The sequence below is a fragment of the Pristiophorus japonicus genome, chromosome 19 (assembly GCF_044704955.1).
Source record: "Pristiophorus japonicus isolate sPriJap1 chromosome 19, sPriJap1.hap1, whole genome shotgun sequence".
NCBI lineage: Eukaryota > Metazoa > Chordata > Chondrichthyes > Pristiophoridae > Pristiophorus > Pristiophorus japonicus.
This window is the reverse complement of record NC_091995.1, coordinates 2,690,801-2,713,926: the sequence shown is the minus strand read 5'-3', so window position 1 is coordinate 2,713,926 and position 23,126 is coordinate 2,690,801. Positions and strand designations below refer to the sequence as shown.

General features: G+C 46.3%; 1 protein-coding gene across 1 annotated transcript in view; it reads left to right on the top strand.

Moving 5' to 3' along the window:
- Positions 1 to 23,126, top strand: part of LOC139230619 (uncharacterized) — a 61,052-nt gene that overhangs the window by 17,742 nt on the left and 20,184 nt on the right. Inside the window, exons 7-13 of the mRNA XM_070862435.1 lie at positions 5,470 to 5,751; positions 9,156 to 9,449; positions 9,530 to 9,625; positions 10,074 to 10,307; positions 14,347 to 14,369; positions 14,458 to 14,573; positions 18,129 to 18,428. Of these exons, the coding sequence (XP_070718536.1) occupies positions 5,470 to 5,751; positions 9,156 to 9,449; positions 9,530 to 9,625; positions 10,074 to 10,307; positions 14,347 to 14,369; positions 14,458 to 14,573; positions 18,129 to 18,428 (1,345 nt within the window). The remainder of the gene's footprint in view (positions 1 to 5,469; positions 5,752 to 9,155; positions 9,450 to 9,529; positions 9,626 to 10,073; positions 10,308 to 14,346; positions 14,370 to 14,457; positions 14,574 to 18,128; positions 18,429 to 23,126) is intronic.

The window sequence follows — 23,126 nt, the reverse complement described above, 5'->3', positions numbered from 1 at the left end:
GGCAGTCTTTGGCCAGGGACTCCCAGGTGTCGGTGGGAATGTTGCATTTTATCAAGGAGGCTTTGAGTGTATCCTTGAAAAACATCTGTGGAGAGGAAGCAGAGTTAACGATTCTGGTCCGATCTGACCAAGGGTCATTGACCCGAAATGTTAACTCTGCTTCCTCTCCACAGATGCTGACTGACCTGCTGAGAATTCCAGCATTTTCTGGTTTTTATTAGAGATGTGACAGGTTTTAACCAACTGCAGGGGTAGGGAAAGGTGGGGAGGGGCGCGGTGGGGGGAGGAATGAACAAAAGGGAAGGTCTGTGATAGGGTGGAAAGCAGGAATGATGAAATAATAAGACGTATGATTGTACAAAGCAAAAGGAGATGGTAATGGGACAAGTAAAGAAAGAAAAGATAGGTCGAGAAGAGATGTATCTGGGAATATCAGAACAATCAATAGCTGCCATCCGAAAATATAGGGGCAGAGTTTATGGAATGAAATTGTAGATCTCGATGTTGAGTCCAGAAGTATGTAAAACATGAGCTGCTGTTCCCTGCGCTTACGGTGAGCTTCATTCGAACAGTGTAAGAAACCGAGGACCGAGAGGTCAGAGTGGGAGTGGAGTGGAGCGGAGAATTAAAGTGACATGCGACCGGAAGCTCAGGGTCACACTTACGGACTGAACAGAGTTGTTCCACAAAGCAGTCACCCAATCTGCGTTTGGTCTGCCCAATGTAGAGGATGTTTGGGGCCCTGGACGGTGGGAAGGGAGGTGGTAAAAGAGCGGGTGTTGCATCTCCTGCGCTTGCACGGGAAGATGCCGTGGGAAGGGGAGGGGGTGCTGGGGATGAGAGAGGAGACCAGGATGTCGCGGAAGGAGCGATCCCTTTGGAATGCTGCTGTTTTCGAGAAGGGGTCCACATTGGAAAGGCTGCTTTTATTGTCCATCTCTAATTCAAATTCCAGTGTTTATCACCCATTCCATGGAGAAGTGCTTCCGATCATCCGCCCTGAACCTGGCTTTTACTAGTTTATATCTCTGGCTCCTTGTCCCACATCGTGATTTACATTTACACAGTGATCTGTAATTTTGATTTTGTATTCCACATGTTGTACGGCAATGGTCGGCAAATCGATCGAGCTCAGTTACATGCTTTATTTGAAGGTTCTCGGTAGAAGCTTTGCAATCATGGCTGGGGACAGGTGAACAACAAAAGTGAGAGAATAATTCCAAACAGTGTTACCTGTTTGTGGGAGGGATCAGAATACCGTGGCTGTTTCAAGCTCATGGTGAAGAGGGCAACTGAAGTGTCTGATATTAGCTTACATGTACGCTAATGACAGCCAACTCTACCTCACCACCACCTCTCTCGATGTCTCCACAGTCTCTGAATTGTCATGTTGTTGTCGGACATCCATAGAAACATAGAAAGTAGGTGCAGGAGTAGGTCATTCGCACTTTGAGCCTGCACCACCATTCAATAAGATCATGGCTGATCATTCACCTCAGTACCCCTTTCCTGCTTTCTCTCCATACCCCTTAATTCCTTTAGTCGTAAGGGCATTATCTAACTCCCTCTTGAATATATCCAATGAACTGGCATCAACAACTCTCTGTGGCAGGGAATTCCACAGGTTAACAACTCTCTGAGTGAAGAAGTTTCTCCTCATCTCAGTCCGAAATGGCTTATCACTTATCCTTAGACTGTGACCCCTGGCTCTGGACTTCTCCAACATCGGGAACATTCTTCCTGCATCTAACCTGTCCAGTTCCGTCAGAATTTTATGTGTGTCTATGAGATCCCCTCTCATCCTTCTAAACTGAAGTGAATAAATGCCCAGTCGGTCCATTCTCTCCTCATATGTCAGTCCTGCCATCCCGGGAATCATTCTGGTGAACCTTCGCTGCACTCTCTCAAAAGCAAGAACGTCCTTCCTCAGATTAGGAGACCAAAACTGAACACAATGTTCCACGTGAGGCCTCATCAAGGCCCTCTCCAACTGCAGTAAGACCTCCCTGGTCCTATACTCAAATCCCCGAGCTATGAAGGCCAACATACCACTTGCCTTCTTCACTGCCTGCTCGACCTGCATGCCTACTTTCAATGACTTGATGTACCATGGCACCCAGGTCTCGTTGCACCTCCCCTTTTCCGAATTTGCTGCCATTCAGATAATATTCTGCTTTCATCTTTTTGCCACCAAAGTGGATAACCTCACATTTATCCATTATACTGCATCTGCCATGCATTTGCCCACTCACCTAACGTGTCCAAGTCACCCTGCAGCCTCTTAGCATTCTCCTCACAGCTCACACTGACAACCAGTTTAGTGTCATCTGCAAACTTGGAGATATTACACTCAAATCCTTCATCCAAATCATTAATGTATTTTGTAAATAGCTGGGGTCCCAGCACTGAGCCCTGTGGCACCTCACTGGTCACTGCCTGCCATTCTGAAAACAACCCGTTTATCCCAAATCTCTGCTTCCTGTCTGCCAACCAGTTCTCTATCCACGTCAGTGCATTACCCCCAATACCATGTGCTTTAATTTTGCACACCAATCTCTTGTGTGGGTCCTTGTCAAAAGCCTTTTGAAAGTCCAAATACACCACATCCACTGGATCTCCCTTGTCCACTCTACTAGTTACATCCTCAAAAAATTGTATAAGATTTGTCAAGCACTATTTCCCTTTCATAAATCCAGACTGACTTGGACCGATCCTGTCACTGCTTTTCAAATGCGCTCTTATTTCATCTTTAATAATTGATTGCAACATTTTCCCCACTACAGATGTCAGGCTAACTGGCCTATAATTCCCCGTTTTCTCTCTCCCATCTTTTTTTAAAAAGTGGTGTTACATTAGCTTCTCTCCAGTCCATAGGAACTGATCCAGAGTCGATAGACTGTTGGAAAATGATTACCAATGCATCCACTATTTCTAGGGCAACTTCCTTAAGTACTCTGGGATGCAGACTATCAGGCCCCGGGGATTTATCGGCCTTCAATCCTATCAATTTCCCTAACACAATTTCCGCCTCATAAGGATATCCTTCAGTTCCTTCTTCTCACTAGCCCCTCGATCCCCTAGTACTTCTGGAAGGTTATTTGTGTCTTCCTTTGTGAAGACAGAACCAAAGTATTTGTTCAACTGGTCTGCCATTTCTTTGTTCCCCATTATAACTTCACCTCAGTCTGACTGCAAGGGACCTACATTTGTCTTCACTAATCTTTTTCTCTTCACATATCTATACAAGCTTTTGCAGTCAGTTTTTATGTTCCTAGCAAGCTTTCTCTCATACTCTATTTTCGCCCTCCTAATTAAACACTTTGTCCTCTTCTGCTGAATTACAAATTTCTCCCAGTCCTTAGGTTTGCTGCTTTTTCTGGCCAATTCCTTGGATTTAACACTCTCCTTAATTTCCCTTGTTAGCCACGGTTGAGCCACCTTCCCCGTTTTATTTTATACTCAAGACAGGGATGTACAATTGTTGAAGTTCATTCTTGTGAACTTTAAATGTTTGCCATTGCCTATCCATCATCAACCCCTTAAGTATCATTTGCCAGTCTATTCCAGCCAATTCAGGTCTCATACCATCGAAGTTACCTTTCCTTAAGTTCAGGACCCTAGTCTCTGAATGAACTGCGTCACTTTACATCTTAATAAAGAATTCTACCATATTATGGTCACTCTTCCCCAAGGGGCCTCGCACAACAAGATTGCTAATTATTCCTTTCTCATTACACATCACCCAGTCTAGGATGGCCAACCCTCTATTTAGTTCCTCGACATATTGGTCCAGAAAACCATCCTTAATACACTCCAGGAAATCTTCCTCCATCGTATTGCTACCAGTTTGGTTCGACCAATCTATATGTCGATTAAAGTCGCCCATGATAACTGCTGTACCTTTATTGTATGCATTCCTAATTTCTTGTTTGATGCTGCCTAGTTGAGCAATAATTTTCACCAATTCAACATTGGGAAGACTGAAGCTGATGTTTTTGTTCCCTGCTACAAACTCTGTTCCCTAGCATTGACTTCATCCCTCTCCCTAATATCTTTCTGACACCGAACCAGACTGTTCACAATGTTGGTGTGATATTTGACCCTGAAATGAGCTTCCCACCACATATCTACAGCATAACTAAGACCGCCTATTTGCACCATTCTAACATGCCTCCATTGCTGAAGCACTCATCCATGCCATTGTTAGGTCCAGGCTTGACTATTCCAACGCACTTCCGGTTGGCATCAACATTCTTTGCTTAATAAACTAGAAGTGATCAAAACTCGGCTACCCAAGTCTTAAATCATACCACGTCCCGCTCACCCATCACCCTGGAGCTCACCATTGACCAGGACCTTAAATGGACCAGTCACATAAGTGTTGTGGCAATAAGAGCAGATCAGAGGCCGGGTATTCTGCGGCGCGTGTCTCACCTCCTGAATCTTCAATGCCTTTCCACCATCTACAAAGTACAAATCAGGAGTCCGATGGAATACTCTCAACTTGTCTGGATGAGTGCAGCTCCAACAACACTCAAGAATCTCGACAGCATGCAGGACAAAGCAGCCCACTTGATTGACATCCCATCCACCACTTTCAACATCCACTCCCTCCACCACCGGTGCACTGTGGCTGCAATGTGTACCATCTATAAGATGCACTGCAACAACTCATCAAAGGCTTCATCGGCAGCACCTCCAAAACCAGCGACCTCGATCACCTAGAAGATCAAAGTCAGCAGGCGCATGGGAACACCACCACCTGCAAGTTCCCCTCCAAGTTACACACCATCCTGACTTGGAAATATATCGGCCATTCCTGCATCGTGGCTCGGTCAAAAAATCCTGGAACTCACTCCCTAACAGCACTGTGGGAGCACCTTCACCACACGGACTGCAGCGGTTCAAGAAGACATGCTCAACATTATCTTCTCAAGGGTAATTATAATGGGCAATAAATTCTGTCTTACCAGCGATGCCCACATCCTGGAAAGAAGAAAAAAAACCTGTGCTCACTGACCAAATTGGCTCCCAGTTAAGCAAAGCCTCAATATCAAAATTCTCCTCCTTATTTTCAAATGCCTCCATGGCCTCGCCCCTCCATGCGGCAGAATTTGGTCAAGGCCTCTGCCCGGCCAAGTGACGGCCAACATTCCGCCGATGGCCGCCGAGGTACCGGACGGTATTTTGCGTGGGATTTTCATCATCGAGGTCCCTCGAAGGTCGGCGGGTGGCAAATGGACGACGTACACCACCAATCTGAGCGGCAGCGGGCAGGAGGTCTCATTCTCGGCGGCAGAGGCGCTTGCTGCCCAAGTGTCACCGAGGGTGGAGTCGGGCCCACGGAGGGTCGAAGAGATAAATATAAAAATCATCAACAAACAAAAAAAGAGGAACATCTGAGAACATCAGGAGACCCCATCCAGGTGAGTACCTGTAAAGAAATGATTTAAAACCATTTTTTACCAGATCTTGACACTCATCGTTCAGGATAGAGCAGCCTCAACGCAGCGGTCCACCGCCGACTCCCGCCTGCACCAAATCTGGCATCTCGGCGTGTGGGAGTCTACTCACATGCAACAACCATCCGCTGACGTCAGCGGGCGCTTGCTGGCGGCTCTCCCCTCCCGCCCGCTCCAGGCCACTGGCACTGGGCGGTTCGAGCAGAGGAATGTTGGCGGCAGTGGGCGGCAGTCGTCGGCAGTGGGCGGTGAGTTCATCAATATCGGCTCCCCCTGCTGTAAGGGGATGGTAGCATAGCGGTTGTGTTACTGGACTGCTAATCCCGATGCCTGGTTTAATGAACCAGAAAAGATGTGAGTTCCAATCCTGCAATGGCAACTGTGAAATTCAAATTTTGGTTAATTCGATAAATTTGGAATTAAAAAGCTCGTATTAGTAATGGTGAGCATGAAATAACAAAATTGTTGTAAAAACCCATCTGGTTCACCAATCTCTGTGAGGGAAGGAAACCTGCTGTCCTCACCCGGTCTGGCCTGTATGTGACTCTGGACTCTTAACTGTCATCTGAAATCACGTAGCAAGCCGTTCAATGGCACTTAGAGATGGAGAGTAAATGCTGGACTTGCCAGCAATACCCACATCCCATGAACGAATTGAAATAAAATATCTCCTCCAGCAGGACCCCCACCCTGCCGTGTGGTTCTTCTGCTTTCCTCTGGAGCATCCCAGATTATATTCGCTCAACCATTGGTGGCTGTGCCTTATGTTGCTCTGGAATTCTCCGCCTCTCTATCCTTCTTTAGGACGCACCTTAAAATCCACTTCTTCCACCAACTATGGCGTCACCTGCTCTACTTTCTCCTTATGTGGCTCGGTGTTAAATGTTTTCTCTTATAATATTACTGTGAAGAGCCTTGGGATAACTCACTACATTAAAGGTGCTATATAAATACAAGTAGTCGTGGTACAGCACACAAGGTGATGTATCTGATATTAGCATACATGTACAGGTGGTGAATGTGGAGTTCTTAATTGGGTAACTAACATCATTCAAGTTTAAAATTGAACCAATCCCAGGGGTGGTAAATGTGTTGTACCCTTTGTGCTAGAGAATCTGGGCCAAGGGGGAGACTAACCTATTATAGAATATTAGAAATTTACAGCACGAAAGGAGGCCATTTCGGCCCATCGTGTCCATGCCGGCCGACCAAGAGCTATCCAGCCTAATCTCACTTCCCCACTCTCAGTCCATAGCTCTGTAGGCTACAGCACGTTAGGTGCACATCCAGGTAATTGTTAAATGTGGTGAGGGTTACTGCCTCTACCACCCTTCATGCAGTGAGTTACAGACCTTCTCCACCCTCTGGGTGAAGAAATTTCCCCATATATCTCCTCTACACCTCCCCCCAATTAATTTTAATCTACACCCCCTGGTTGTTAACCCCTCTTCCAAGGGAAACAGGTCCTTCCTATCCAATATAACCAGGCCCCTCATAATTGTATACACCTCAATTAGTTCTCCGCTCAGCCTCCTCTGTTACAAAGAAGTCAGACCCAGCATCTCCAATCTTCCCTCAGAGCCAAAATGTTCCAGTCCGGCAACATTCTTGTGAATCTCCTCTGCACCCTTTGCAGTGCAATCACATCTTTCATGTAATGTGGTGACCAGAACTGCATGCAGTACTCCAGCTGTGGCCTAACAAGTGTTTTATACAGTTCAAGCAGAACCTCCCTCCTCTTTTACTCTATGCCTCTACTAATAAAGGCAAGCATTCCATATGCCTTCCTACCTACCTTATCTACCTGGCCTGCAACCTTAAGGGATCTGTGGATCTGCACTCCAAGGTCTCGTTGTTCCTGAACACTTTTCAGTGCCCTACCATTTAATGTGTATTCCCTTGCCTTGTTGGCCCTCTCCAAATGCATTAACTCATAATTATCCAGATTGAATTCCATTTGCCACTGTTCTGCCCACCTGAGCAGTACACTGATATCTTCCTGCGGTCCGCAGCTTTCTTTTCATTATCAACCACACAGCCCATTTTAGTGTCATTTGCAAACTTCTTAATCATACCCCCTACATCCAAGTAAGATTATCCTTGATCAATACTGCCACCGCCTCCCCCCCGCCCCCACCCCCGCACCCCCCTCCTTCCTGTCTTTTTCTCATCCCAATCCTTCCTGAATATATTATAGCCTGGAATGTTTAGTTCCAATTCTTTCCCATGTTGAAGCCAACTCTCCGCTTCAGCCACTATATCATAATCCTGTTTGATTTATCTCTCCATTTACTTCCTGCTCCTTTTACACTATTCTTTGCTCCGTTAATGGATGTCCATCCACAGCTTGCCACGGGAAACAGTTGCGAATACAACCCACATTCAAAATGCTGTCAATTTCTATTCTTGTGCGTTATTATTAGTGTCTCAGTGGATAGCACTCTCACACTGTGTGTCAGAGGTTTGCGGGTTTAAGGCCGACTCCAGGGACTTAAACAAAAAAATCGAGGCTTGGTACTCCAGTGCAGTACGAAGGGAACGCCGCACTGTCGGAGGTATTGCCTTTTGCAGGAGACGTTAAACCGAGGCCCCTTCTGCTCTTTCAGGTGGATTGAAAGGATCCCATGGCACTATTTCGAAGAAGATCAGTGGAGTTATCCCCAGTGTCCTGGCTAATATTCATCCCTCAATCAGCAGAAGTAAAAACAGATTATCTGGTCATTATCACATTGCTGGTTGTGGGAGCTTGCTGTGCGCAAATTGCCTGCTGCGTTTCCCTCATGACAACAGTGACTACGATTCAAAAGTACATCATTGGTTGAAACGCGCTTTGAGACGTCCAGTAGTCGTGAAAGGCGCTATATAAATTCTAGACTTTCTTTCATTCTCTGTTTAACATTGTCTATAGATCCACAATTTACTGATTAAACCTAAATACTGACTGATACTGTCCTGTGAGCGGATTGTTTCATTTTCCATCAACAGAATGTAACATTGAACAGCGAACATACGAAAAAACCAAACAGAAGAGTTCATCGGTTCTCCCCAGACTGTCCCATACAGTTGTGCTGCCTTCATGTGTCGTCACAGAGACACTCCAAACCCCCAGGGAGTCACATAATCTCCTGGGGGTTGGTAGAATCTGAAAAATTCCTCTCCGGCTCCTTTAGGTCATGAAAAGTAACCTAGGAGATCACACTGTCCCTAGCCATCAGGCTAGCTATCTGTGGTCCCAGGCCATCTCCTCCCCACCCAGAAACAGGTCCAACTCTCTCCTGAAGGAATCCCATCAATCATCGCCCACTGTCAGCGGGCACCTGGATCCACAGGTCCAGTGTTCTCTGGGAAGAGATGAAGCGCTTAACGTCCTACTGGGAAATCTCCACACAAACAACGCTCCATCTTTTCCCTCGTGTATTCTAATGTAGGCGTTTGCCTCTGAGCACTGGTAAACATCTCAGTGCTGAACAGGTCGGGCAGGTTTGTGTCGAAACTCGCTCTGGCTCCTCCCTTTAAACAAACATTGAAACTGGGAGCGGATTGAATCAGGAAGTGCTGAGAGAGAACATGACTTCCCCACAGCAGTCCCAGACTTTGTCCGAAGATTTAAATTGTCCCATTTGTCTGGATTTCTTCACCGACCCAGTAATGCTGGAGTGTGGGCACAATTTCTGCCGCTCCTGTATCACACAGTGTTGGGATAAGACGGAGACAAACTGCTGCCCGGAATGCAGAGAGGAGTTTCCGGAAATAAACCTCAAGGTTAATCGGGCCTTGGCGAATCTGGCGGAGAAAGTTCGAAAAATAACCGTGAATGCCAAAGATAGAGACAGTAAACATCTCTGTGGGGAACATCAGGAAGAACTGATGCTGTATTGTGAAACTGACAAGAAACTGATCTGTGTGAAGTGTCTGGTCGTGACAGAGGGCCCGGGGCATAAGACCCACAACTTCGTGGGACTGATGGAGGCTGCACAGATGTACAGGGTAACATGGAGGGTAGAATCTCTGGCAACATTTAAACATCTTGTGTTTAAACTTTACACTAATTTAATTTCTAATTGCAGGATAAACTGAAATCATCCCTGGAATCGGCGACAAAGAGAAAGGATTCGGCTCTGGACACCGCACGGCGACAGGAACAGCAGATTTCCGGAGTTAGGGTAAGGAACTGGACAGGTTCGATGCAGCAAGAATGTTCCGGATGTTGGGCAAGTCCAGAATCAGGGGCCTCAGTCTGAGGATAAGGGGTAAGCCATATAGGACCGAGATGAGGAGAAACTTTTTCACCCAGAGAGTGGTGCACCTGTGGAATTCTCTACCACAGAAAATTGTTGAGTCCAGTTGTTGGATATATTCAGGAGGGATTTAGATTTGGCTCTTACGGCTAAGGGATTCAGCGGTTATAGAGAGGAGGCGGGAGTGTTCTGAAGTTGAATGATCAGCCAATGAACATATTCAATGGCGGTGCAGGCTCGAAGGGCCGAATGGCCTGCTCCTGCACCTATTTTCTATGTTCCTATGTCTCCCTGTGCTGATTTTCTGGGATCTCGGTTAGTTTTGTTCCCTATTTCACGGTACATGAATTATGTTTCACATTTCATTTGGTAGGAACAGTCGAGCATTCTGCAGAACCACATAGCATCAGAGTTCGCTAAAATGCACCAGATTCTCAGTGATAAAGAGCAGCGTTTGATCAGAGATCTCAGGAAACAAGAGGGGAATATTCTAAAATCAATGGATGTGATCCTCAATGGAATCCAACAGAAGTTAAATGGTATTAATCGAGAGATATCCGAGTTAAAGAGACAGATGGAGGAGCAAGACACAATCTCATTTCTGAAGGTAATACCTTGTCTTATTTAAATACATTCAGTGACATCATCTGAAACACAACGTCACATGTGCTGATCTCACCCAGCTCACCTCGCGACCCCGGCAATGTTCTGGATGTGTCACGGTGCTTGTCCGATATCCAGAAGTGGAAGAATAGCAATTTCTTCCAACTAATTATTGGGATGGTCGAAGCCATTTTCTTTGGTCCTGCCACAAATTCCGTTCCCTCGACACCAACTCCACCCCTCTCCTCGGCCACTGTCTGAGGCTGATCCAGGCTGTTCACAACCTTGGCGTCTTATTTGACCGCGATATAGAATTCCGACCACATATCCACGCCATCATCAACACCACTTATTTGCACCTCCGTAACATCGCCCGTCACAGCCCCTGCCTCATCATCAGCTGCTGAAACCCTCATCTATGCTTTTGCTACCTATGAACTTGACTAAGTCCAATGCTCTGCAGGCTGGCCTGCGATTTTACACCCTCCATAAACTTGGGCTGATGCAGAACTCGGAGGCACATTTCCAAACTTACACCCAGTCCCGTCCAGCCATCACCCCTGTGCTCGCTGGCGCAAACTGTCTCCCGGTTAAGAAACATCTCAATTTTGACATTCTCATTCTTGTTTTCAACTCACTCCATGGCCTCTCCCCTCCCTATCTCTGCAACCTCCTCCAGGTAAACAACCCACCAAGATATCTGTGCTCCTCAAATTCTGAACTCTTTGCACATCCTAAATTTTGTAACAAGTAGTGTAAGCGGTTTTGATCTTAGCCCAAATGCTAGCCGGACGGTTCGAATCGCCTTACGAAAGTTCCAGACCCGGGAATTATTATTTAGAGTGTAAATGAAATGAGTCATGGTCAGTGATGGGCCATCCAACCCATGTGTATTTGGCTGATGGCTCTTAATCTGGGCATCTCTCTCAGTCTTTGTGTTGGGAAAGACCTGGCTCCTCTTTGTCTGACCAGGCTAGTGGGTTCATTGTTCTGCTTTCCTTCGGAGATGCAGGTGAGAAGTGCTTTTGCATGTTAGAGTGGCTTTGTCAGTGGCCCCCTTCCTGGCCGACAGCTCTTTTGTCAATATTCATGGCCCCCTTCCTTTAGCTGGGACTGGTGGGCAAACCCGTTCTGGATGACTGACAGTTCTTTTGTCACAGCTAACTGCCACGTGGTCTCTGGAGTGTTAACAACACCAGCTTTTTCACTGATCGGCACAGGGTGATCCCACCACAGGGAAAATACCCTCAGAAAAGCCCATAAAGTCCACGATATATTCTTGACTGAGTCCATTCTTTAAACCGAAACTTTGTGATCTCTTCAGTAGCTCCATTGTTTGTTTCTACATACCTTGTCTCACTTAAATAAGACCATGATATTATATCGTGTTGCCCCATAAATTGATTTTTTCTTTCTTCATATTTACATTTCCTGATTCCAGGCAGCATCCGAGACCATCTGTGCTGTCTCCACATTCAACCCAGATTAGCGTCACTCTGGTGTGGAGCCTAATACTGCATCATTGCCTGTTTATTTTATATGCTATATCTCTTGTGATACAACCTGTTATGGTGATAGATTTAGATGAGGAAAGACAGGAGGAGGCTCGAGTGGAGCATGAACGCCGGCATGGACAGGTTGGCCCGAGTGGCCTATTTCAGTGTCGTATATCCTATTTAATCCTATCTAACCTGGTATCCTATTAGGTTTTGTTAAACAGCATTGTCAAGCCTTGGAGCTGCCTTTAATGCTCTGTGAACCTATATCCCCAAATCCTTCTGCTCTTCTACCACACCAAGCCAACATCCATTCGGTGTGGGATTCCTGCTGTTACTTCCCCTGTCTCAGCCCACACTTACTGGCAGATAATTCTGACCAACAAAAATTTAGCCCATTCACGCATGTTCTTATTAACCCTTCACCACTTCTTTTGGTCTTGTATCAAATTAATTCTATCCCCAGAACGAAACACTGTGGGACCCGACTGCCCACCTCTATTCGCCCTGAAAACCCACCATTAATTCCTATTCTCTGATTTTATCCGAAGTAATTTCTAACCCAATTTGCTATCCTTCCCGAATTCCATATCCCACGAGCTTCTCTCGTCATCGCCTGTGTGGTACCTTATCAAGGCTTTCCTAAACTCCATGTACATTGCATTCACTGTATTGTCCCATCAACCATATGTATTCGATCCTCAAACATATCTATGAAGTATTTCCAACAAGGTCATCTCATTTGAAATCTGAGCTTTAATATAAATAGGCTTCTTGCTTCATTATTTTTCCATGGACATCAAAAATTACTAGCAATTGCATTCTGTTTTAACAGAATGCATTTATTCTACATTGTTCGAATCACATTTTAAAACATCCCATTTTTGATGTTCATTTCTGTGTATCTATCTTTCTTCTATTGCCTCAAGCTAGTTAGCTCGCTACTCATTTTACTGAAATCTGCCTCACTGCATTCTCATTTTCTTCCAAACGTTTCCATTTCATTTCGATCTTAATAAGTTATGCACCAACAGTTTGCTCATATACCTGATCATTACTTACAACCAGACCAGGCACCTGAAGGCACCAAAGTGACACTCAATGCCCTGAGTCCAAGCGGTGTAAGATCCCCAGGGATAAGCGCCCATCACGGTGCTACATGCACAGCGTAACTCCGGGTTGTGGGAGGTCCGGTTCAATAATTGCTATGGAAGTTCTTCCATCTCTCAGTTAGTTTGTGTAGAAAGTAGAATCGATCACATAAGAACATAAGAAATAGGAACAGGAGTAGGCTATACGGCCAGTCGAGCTTGCCCCTCGGTCAGCAGCCCTGAAGGTTACATATAAACCTATGAACAATGAATAATGACGGGAAGGCAAAGAGTACCCAGCCCAACCAGTCCACCCCACACAACTGCGACACCCCTTGCACTGAAACATTCTATACTCCACCCCAGCCAGAGCCATGTGATCTCCTGAGAAAGGCAAAAACCAGATAAAAATCCAGGCCAATTGGGGAACAAAGCGTGAAAATTCCTCTCTGTCCCATCCAGGCGATCGAAACTAGTCCAGGAGACCACCCGGTTCGTATTCAATGCCCTGCATGACTTACGATCGTATCTGCGCCAGCCAACAAAAGGTTATCCAGTCTAATCCCACTTACCAGCTCTAAGTCAGTAACCCTGCAGGTTACGGCCGTTTAAGTGCCCATTCAATCACCTTTTAAATGTGATGAGGGTTCCTGCATCCACCACCCTTCCAGGCAGTGAGTTCCAGACCCCCACAACCCTCTGTGTCAAGAAGACCCCCCCCTCAAATACCCTCTGAACCTACCACCAATCATCTTAATACTATGGCCCCTCGTAATTGATCCCTCCACCAAGGAAAATAGGCCCTTGCTATCTACTATATCCAGGATCCTCACAATGTTGTACACCTCAATGTCCCTTCTCAGCATCCTCTGTTCCAATCTTTCGTTGAGGTATTTTACAGCCTTCTGGACTCAACATCGAGTTCAACAATTTCAGAACATAACCTCTGCCCATATTTTGTTCTTTTTCCACTTTTTTTAACAAACCACCCTCCCCTCGTTTACTTTTATTGTTTCTCTCTTTCCCAAGGCAGCTGGAAGTTATTCCACCATTCACACACCATCTCGGCTCATATTTTGTTTCCTAACTTGTGCTATTACCAGCTCAATTTGGAGATCAATCCCTGTTGTCTCTAAAATTACTCCTGTCTTCCAGAATATCACAGACCTTCCGTTTTGTTCTTCCATCGTCTTCCCCTTTCAGTGCCCCTCCATTTATTTAACAATCTGTTTCTTTTCGGAGGTTTCCAGTTCTGACGAAGGCTCACAGACACAAAACATTTACTCTGTTTCGCTCCACAGATGCTGCCTGACTCACAGAGATTTCCAGCATTTTCTGTTTTTATTTATGAACTATTTCTCACTTGGTGCCATGTGTAGCGTATGACACTGAATTCTGAAATTTTGCCCCCAGACTCTCCCTGTGAACTCAGGTCTGTGTTTCTGTTTTATTTCAGGAGGCAGCTTCCCGGATGAGAAGGTATGAGGTTCACTTTACTGAATTGTTATTTCACCTGTTAAAGGAATGCACTGCGAGAATTCTAGAGTTGAATGTTTCATATTTTCAGAATCAGTGACGAGGGTAATATCCTTTCATTGGATGGCCGGAATCTGCCGCTGGGAATATTCAAAGGGCCCGGTCAATACAAAGCATGGAAAGAAATGATAGAGAACATCAGCCCAGGTAAAACGTTTTCAGCACCCCAATTTCAGACTTCGTAAAAATCTCGTTGCATGAATACATCGAAATAATGAAACACAGCTTCAGTATTTGTGCAATTAAATACAAAATATTATGTAATAATCTCCAAAAGGAGATTAAAACTGGTGTGTGAAATCAGTGTAACTGTTTGTGACCCTATATCAGATCCAGGAGTGCGGGTTCGATACAGAAGCAGTGTATGGTATTGTCGACACAGAACAATGTTCTCACCCTTCAGACTGACGGTGACTGCAGCGTCAGTAAAATACCCAGATTGCTCATCACAAAACAGGTTCAAGATATAACGGAATCCATGATTCCTCCTCTCCCGGCAACACGTCCCACCCCCCATCCCACGGAACTCCCCCGACTTTGAGGGGCTCATCGAGGAGGCGTGGGAGATTGGAGGGAGGCCGAGAAAAGGTCCGTTAGTCAGAGTAGTGGGAGTTCGTCGAGGAAATGCGGGAGATCGGAGGGAGGCCGATAAAAGGCCCATCAATCTGAGCGGCGGGAATTCATCGACCAGGCGGAGGAGATCGGAGGGAGGCCTATAAAAGGCCCATCAGTCTGAGCGGCGGGAGTTCATCGACCAGGCGGAGGAGATCGGAGGGAGGCCTATAAGAGGCCCATCAGTCACAGTCGGGGAGCGGGAGTCGAGGAGGAGCCAGCTGGTACACCTGTAGCAGGGTGAGAAGGCAAAAAGGGACGGAGAAAGAAATCGAAGGGTGACGTCACAGCCAAGGGGGTAAGTGATTGGCTCGTAATTGGTGAGTAGCTTTTCTTCTTTTACTTTTTCTTTATCAGTAGGTAACCTTTATCATTGTTGCCAAATTAAATAAAGTTAATCTAAGGGTTAAGTGATGGCAGGAAATCTCGGACACGTGTCATGCTCCTCCTGTGCTATGTGGGAACTCAGGGTCGCTTCCAGAGTTCCTGATACTACATGTGCAGGAAGTATATCCTGCTGCAGCACCTGACAGACCACATTGCGGCACTGGAGCTGTGCATGGATTCAGTCTGGAGCATCCGCGATGTTGAGGATGTCGTGAATAACACGTTGAGTGAGTTCGACACACCGGACCTAAAGTTTACACAGCCAGATAGGGAATAGGTGATCAGCAGGAAGAGCAGTGGAAGGAAGGTAGTGCAGGGGCCCCCTGTGGTCAACCCCCACCAAAACAGACACAGCATTTTGGGGACTGTTGGGGGGATGAATCATCAGGTGAGGGCAGCAGCCAAGTTCATGGCACCGTGGGTGGCTCTGCTGCACAGGATGGCAGGAAATAGAGTGGAAGAGCTATAGTGGTAGGGGATTCTATTGTAAGGGGAATAGATAGACGTTTCTACGGCCAAAATTGAGACCCCAGGATGGTATGTTGCCTCCCTGGTGCAAGGGTCAAGGATGTCTTGGAGCAGGACATTTTGGAGGGTTAGGGTGAACAGCCAGTTGTCCGGCTGCATATAGGTACCAACGTTATAGGTAAAAAATGGGATGAGGTCCTACAAGCTGGATTTAGGGAGCTAGGAGTTAAATTAAAAAGTAGGACCTCAGGATTGCTACCAGTGCCACATGCTAGTCAGAATAGGAATTGCGGGATAGCTAAGATGAATACGTGGCTTGAGGAGTGGTGCAGAAAAGAGGGATTCAAATTACTGGGACATTGGAACCGGTTCTGGGGGAGGTAGGACCGGTACAAAACGGACGGTTTGCACCTGGGCAGGACCGGACACAATGTCCTACTGGGAGTGTTTGCTAGTGCTGTTGGGGAAGGGTTAAACTAATATGGCAGGGGGATGACAACCTATGCAGGGAGACAGAGTGAAGTGGAATGGGGGCAGAAACAAAAGATAGAAAGAAGAAAAGTAAAAGTGGAGGGCAGAGAAACCCAAGGCAAAAATCAAAAAGGGCCACTGTGGCAAAATTCTAAATGGGCAAAGTGTGTTAAAAAGGCAAGGCTGAAGACTCTGTGCCTCAATGCGAGGAGTATTTGTAATAAGGTGAATGAATTAACTGCACTGGCAGCAATTAACGAGTATGATATAATTGGCATCACGAAGACATGGCTCCAGGGTGACCAAAGCTGGGAACTCAACATCGAAACATAGAAAATAGGTGCAGGAGTAGGCCATTCGGCCTTTCGAGCCCGCACCACCTTTCAATAAGATCATGGCTGATATTTCACCTCAAGACCCCTTTCCTGCTTTCTCTCAATGCCCCTTGATCCCTTTAGTCAAAAGCGCCATATCTAACTCCCTCTTAAATATATCCAATGAACTGACATCAACAACTCCAGCCCCCATCCCATATCACTAATCCGACTTTGAGGGGTTCCATCCCACTACACCACCCCCCCCCAACCTGTTCCCTCTCGAGGTCAGCCGCCGTCTTCCCGGTGCCATATGTTGCCATATGTTGCCACTTTGTTTCGGTAACAATGCTTTGATGGCCCAGCCTGATGATTGATTTTTACAAAGTATATACAGCACAGAAACAGGCCATTCAGCCCAACAGGTCCAAGCCGGTGTTTATGCTCCACACGAGCCTCCTCCCACCCCTCTTCATCTAACCATATCAGCATATCCTTCTGTCCCTTCCTCCCTCATGTGTTAATCTTGCTTCCCCTTAAATGCTTCTGTGCTATTTGCCTGAACTGCTTATCGTGGTCGTGAGTTCCACATTCTCACCACTCTGTGGATAAAGAGGTTTCTGCTAAATCCCCTGTTAGATTTATTACTTAATTTTACGTTTTTATGGTGTCTAGTTTTTGTCTCCTCACAAGTGGAAACGTCTTCTCTACATCGACCCTTTCAGACCCTTTCATAATATTAACGACCTCTGTCATTTAACCCCTCAGCTTTCCCATTTCTAGAGCCGATTCAATCTTTCCTGATAATTATAGCCTCTCACCTTTTTGTACTATTTCCTTGTAAATCTATTTTGCACTTCCTCCAATGCCTCTATATCCTAATTATAAAATGAAAACCTGTAATATCAAATAGTGCTCTATCTTTGTGCATTTACTTGAATGCGCGTCTTGCAATCCTTGAGTTTCATCCTCTCTGAATTTGATTAGTTTACCATTTACTTGTCTTTTCTATCTTAAATATAATTGCATCTTATTTGATCAATTTTTCTCTGTCATGTTCAGCTGGCCAGGCGTGCTGATCAATACTGAGACAAAGTAATTTTTCAATAATATGCAGAAAGCTGAGGATTTGAAGAAGGAATGTCACTCAGAGTTTGATTCTGTCACATCAATAAATTATCGGGGAATTTTTCGCGGGATCAGTGGGAAAAATAGCATTTGTTTCAGTGGGTCAAAGGTCTCCAGACGTCATCAGACCCGCTGCCTGCAATTGGCCGGCAAGCCCGCTGGGCGGGGCTTAACAGGTGTAATCAGGGAAGTAATTTCAGACAGCGGGCTGGAGCCAGCAGCGAGTCCGGGACCTGTCACCGACATCGCCCGCCACCGACCCGCCGAGACAGCGGAAATCGCGGCTTAAATCACTGACTGTGTTATTTTAACTTCCCCCCAGCTCCAGCCTCTCTGACTCTGGATCCGAACACAGCGAGTCCCTGGCTCATCCTGTCTGAGGACCGGACCAGTGTGAGACTCGGAGACAAACAGCAGCCGCTCCCTGACACCCCGGAGAGGTTTGATTACTGGCCCTGTGTCCTGGGATCGGAGGGATTCACATCAGGGAGACACTACTGGGAGGTGGAGGTGGGGGACAAGTCACAGTGGGGTCTGGGAGTGACCCGAGAGTCTGCCGGGAGGAAAGGGGCAATCACCCCGAGCCCAGAGACTGGATACTGGATTGTGGGGCTGAATGCCGGTAATGTTTATTCTGCCAGCACCTCCCCCTCACGGACCCCCCTCACCCCGAGTGTGAAGCCCCGGAAGATCGGGGTGCACCTGGACTATGAGGGCGGACAGGTCATTTTACAATGCGGACAACATGTCCCATCTCCACACTTTCACCCAGACTTTCGCTGAGAGAATCTTTCCCACCTTCAATCCGGGATGGAATTACAGCGGGGAAAACTCCGCACCACTGATAATCTGCGGGGTTAAATGACACTAACATTAATGGGTCTGTTTCCATCATTTTCCCTCCAATTCCAGTTTCTGACTCCATTCACTCCCCGGGTGTGTTTGTGTGATGAACATTTCCATTTGTATCTCAGTCTGTAATCAGTGTTTGACTGTAACCCCAGCAGGGCCGGGTCACTGAATAACCCTCCCATCCTCACCCTACAACATATCACCCCCCGCCCAACCTGTACTGGGATAGAGTCTCTCCCTCCAGGGACCACAGCCTGGCATTCCTCTGGAGATATTACCCGGATCGACATTTAACTTTATTCCCTGTGACCTTCCTTTGACTGTGGTTTTAGCGGAACCGTCAAGCCATTGAATATAAACAGCTCAGCGCCTTCATTAAGGAGCAGAGAGTGTGGGGTGTTGGTGCAATCTGTGCAGCACTCACTGGGGAACATCACAAACTGGGCCCCGTTCCCAGTGCGGGGGGAGTTCATTCTGAGGAGGGAGACACTGTCCAGAATTCCCGTGAGAGCGAAATCAGGAAGTCCAAGTGCGGTGGGCGGGGGCTGGGCAGCGCATCTTGAGGCGGAAACCTGGCGGATGTAAAGCCGGGCTGAATGGAGCTGGTGTGGAACGGGGAAATGGGGGGAGCAGGATCGGCAGGGTGAGCGATTGGGGTTAGGGTTACGGCTGCTGCCGAACGGAATCCGAAAATATAATCTTCCGTCTTGAAGCAGAATGGCGAGCTGTTGACCAGAAATTCCTGGCTTTGCGGCCAACGCCTGAGTTACGCTCCAGCTGCAGCAAGCGAGTCTGATACAGTCACTGATTCAAAGACCGAAAATAGACTCTATACTTGCCTTTCACCCTATCCCCTGTGCTATTGCTGTCCTCTCTGGTTTGGGGACCACCCATTGTCCCTGCCAACATGTGATCATTGCTGGATCTTCTCTGCTTTGATAATGTTGTGTACTGACACCAACTGGCTGATACCGGTTGTTACTTTTGTGCGGAATTTGATGAAACAAAAATGCGCAAGAATGTGTCACGGTATTTAGATCGTGTTTCAAGTAATATCGTGATCTTCAGAAAAAAATAGTGGCAATTCCTATGAAAACATCTCCGACAGTGCATCGGCCTCTCAGTGCAGCACTGTGATGCGGTGCTCAAGTCTCTGGAGTGGGACGTGAACCCACAACCTTCTGACTCAGAGGCGAAAGTGTTGCCCATTGAGCCACGGCTCGCAACTGTTGAGCATTTTGCTTTAAAACAACAATTAACTCGCTATCTGATCGTTATTAATGGAGAATGTAAGAGAATTGTAAAGGAGATTATATTGCAGAATCTTAATCAAAATAGATTTAAAAGGAACACTTTTCTACCTGTCTCCTGCTTTTTCTGAGTCATATGGAAACCTAAATAAGTCACAAACCAGTAGAAAGCTGCTTGGGTTGGTCTCGGATACCTGGTTAATTTCAAAGCTCTAAGTGGGAAAGGGCCGAATGATTCTTGACGCTGTCAGTCCGCAGACAGGTTTGCTATAATTTGTTACCATCTCCAATATTGTTCTATTATGCAACAGCCGCGAAGGTAGAAGGGGATTTTGGTGGCCCTCAGTCCTTTTCGGCTTGTGGTTCCTATGTCCATTTGTTTGCATCGGGCTAAACTGAATATTCCTGTCTCAAAGCGAGTTTGTCTCCCCAGGTCCCTGGTTTTAAGGCAGGACGACTTGCATTGGACAATACTGGGAACCGCTGCAGGCATCTCTGGCAGAACCGAGCGCCTGCTGTAACTGAGCAGACAACAGCGTCACCACGTGGCAGAATTGGGAAACAAACAAAAACACATTTTTCAACCTTGAGGAGTTCCTCTGTACGCTTCTCCGCCCGTCCGTCCGTCTCTTTTTTTTAATTCACTCATGTGATGCGGGCGTCGCTAATTGCCCCTTGAGAAGGTAGTGGATAGCACGTTCTTGAACCGCTGAGATAGTTGGACAGGTGACTAAATGCTTGCTCAAAGTGATAGGTTTTAAGGAGCGTCTCAAAGGTGTTCCCACAGTGCTGTGAGTGACCGAGTTCCAGGGTTTGGACCCAGCGATGAAGGAACGCCTGATTTATTTACACATCAGGATGGTGTGCAACTTGGAGGGGAACTTGGAGGTGATGGAGTTACAATGCACCTGCTGCCCTTGTCCTTCTGGTTGGAAAATATCTCGGAGTTGAGAGGTACTGCCGAAGAAGCCTTGGTGAGTTGCTGCAGGGCGTCTTGTAGATGGTACACATTGCAGCCACGATACAGCGGTGGTGGAGGGAGTGAATGTTACAATGTGGTGGATGGGGTGCCAATCAAGCGAGCTGCTTTGCCCTGGTCGGTGTTGAGATTCCTTTAAGAACAATAGAACGAAAGAAATAGGAGCAGGTGTCGGCCATTTCACCCCTCGAGCCTGCTCCGCAATTTAATAAGATCATGGCTAATCTGATCACGGACTCAGCTCTACTTCCCTGCCCGCTCCCCATAACCCTTTACTCCATTATCGCTCAAAAATCTGTCTATCTCCACCTTAAATATATTCAATGACTCAGCCTCCACAGCTTTCTGGAGCAGATAATTCCACAGATTCACGACCCTCTGAGAGAAGAAATTTCTCCTCATCTTAGTTTTAAGTGGCCGGACCCTTATTCTAAGACTATGTCCCATTGCTTTAGTTTCCATTATGAATGGGAATATCCTCTCTGCATCCACCTTGTCGAGCCCCCTCATTATCTTATAAGTTTCAATAATATCACCTCTCATTCTTCTGAACTTCAATGTGTATAGGCCCAACCTAATCAACATATCCTCATAAGTCAACTCCCTCATCTCCGGAATCAGTCGAGTGAACCTTCTCTGCAAGCATATCGGCCCTTCAATGCAGAGATCAAAACTGTAAGCAGTTTTCCAGATGTGGCCTCGCCAATAACCTGTTGAGTTGTAGCAGGACATCCGTGCTTTTATACTCTATCCGCCTTGCAATAAAGGCCAACATTCCATTCGCCTTCCTGATTACTTCCTGTGTTAGTTCACTTCTTGAATGTTGTTGGACCGACACTGATCCAGGCAGGTGGAGAGTATTCCATGAACTGTATCCCAGGCTGTTAAGAGAAGCAACAGTGGAAAAGGCAGAAGGTCTGACCATCATTTTTCAGTTTCCTCTGACAACAGTTGTGGTGCCAGAGGACTGGAGGACTGCTAATGGTGTACCTTTGTTTCAAAAGGGAGAAAGTGATAGACAGAGTAATTCCAGGCCAGTCAGCCTAAACTCAGTCGTGGAAAAATTAGAGGAAATATTCCTCAGGGACAGAATAAATCTTAATTTGGAAAGACATGGATTAACCAAGCATCGACTTGTTAAGGGAAAGTCGTGTCTGACTAACTTGATTGAAATTTTCGAGGAGGTATCTGGGACAGTCGAAGAGGCAGTGCATATAATGTAGTGTATATGGATTTTAGCAAAGCTTATGATAAGGTCCCACATGGCAGGCTGGTCACGGAAAGTAAACGCCCATAGGATCCAAAGCAAAGTGGCAAGTTGGAACCAAAATTGGCCCAGAGTCAGGAAGCTATATCCAGTGGGATTCCGCAAGTCTCAGTGCTGGGTCCCTTGCTTTCCATGGTATATAACAATAATTATACTTGAATGTTGGGGTTATGATTAAAACGTTTAGGGATGGCACTGCGTGGTTGAAAATGAAGAAAGCGGCAGACAGCAGGAAGATATCAATGAACTGGTCAGGTGGGCAGATCAGCGTCAAATTGAATACAATTAGATTAAGTGTGAGGTGATGTATTTGGGGAGATCTAACAAGGCAAGAGAGTACATATTAAATTGTATGACAATGAAAAGTAGAGGAATGAATGGACCTTGGAGTGCAGTTCCACAGGTCACTGAAGGAAGCAAGCCAGGTAGATAAGGGGGTTAAGAAGGCCTGTGTAATACTTGCTTTTAATACGTGATGCATGGAATACAAGAGCAAGGACTTTATGCTTAAAATATATCAAATACTGGTTAGGCCGCAGCTGGAATATTGTTTGCAGTTCCGGTCACCACATTATAGGTAAGATGTGATTGCACTGGAACGGGTGCAGAGGAGATTTCCAAGAATGCTGCATGGATTGGAGAATTCTACTTATGAGGAAAGATTGGAGATGCTTGGTCTGTTTTCTTTGGAACAGAGGAGGCTGAGTGTAGACCTGATTGAGGTTTATGAAATCATGTGGTGCCTAACTAGAGTGGGAAGGAAGAAATTGTTTCCCTTGGCAGAGGGGTCAACAACCAGGGGGCATAGATTTAAAGTAACTGGAGGGAGGTCGATGAGGGGAAATATCTCGACGCAGAGGGAGTTGGGGTCTGGAACTCACTGCCTGAAAGGATGGAAGAGGCAGAAAGCTTCACCCTATTTAAAAAGTACTTGGGTGTGTAGTAAGCTACAGAGCACGAGCTGGAAAGTTC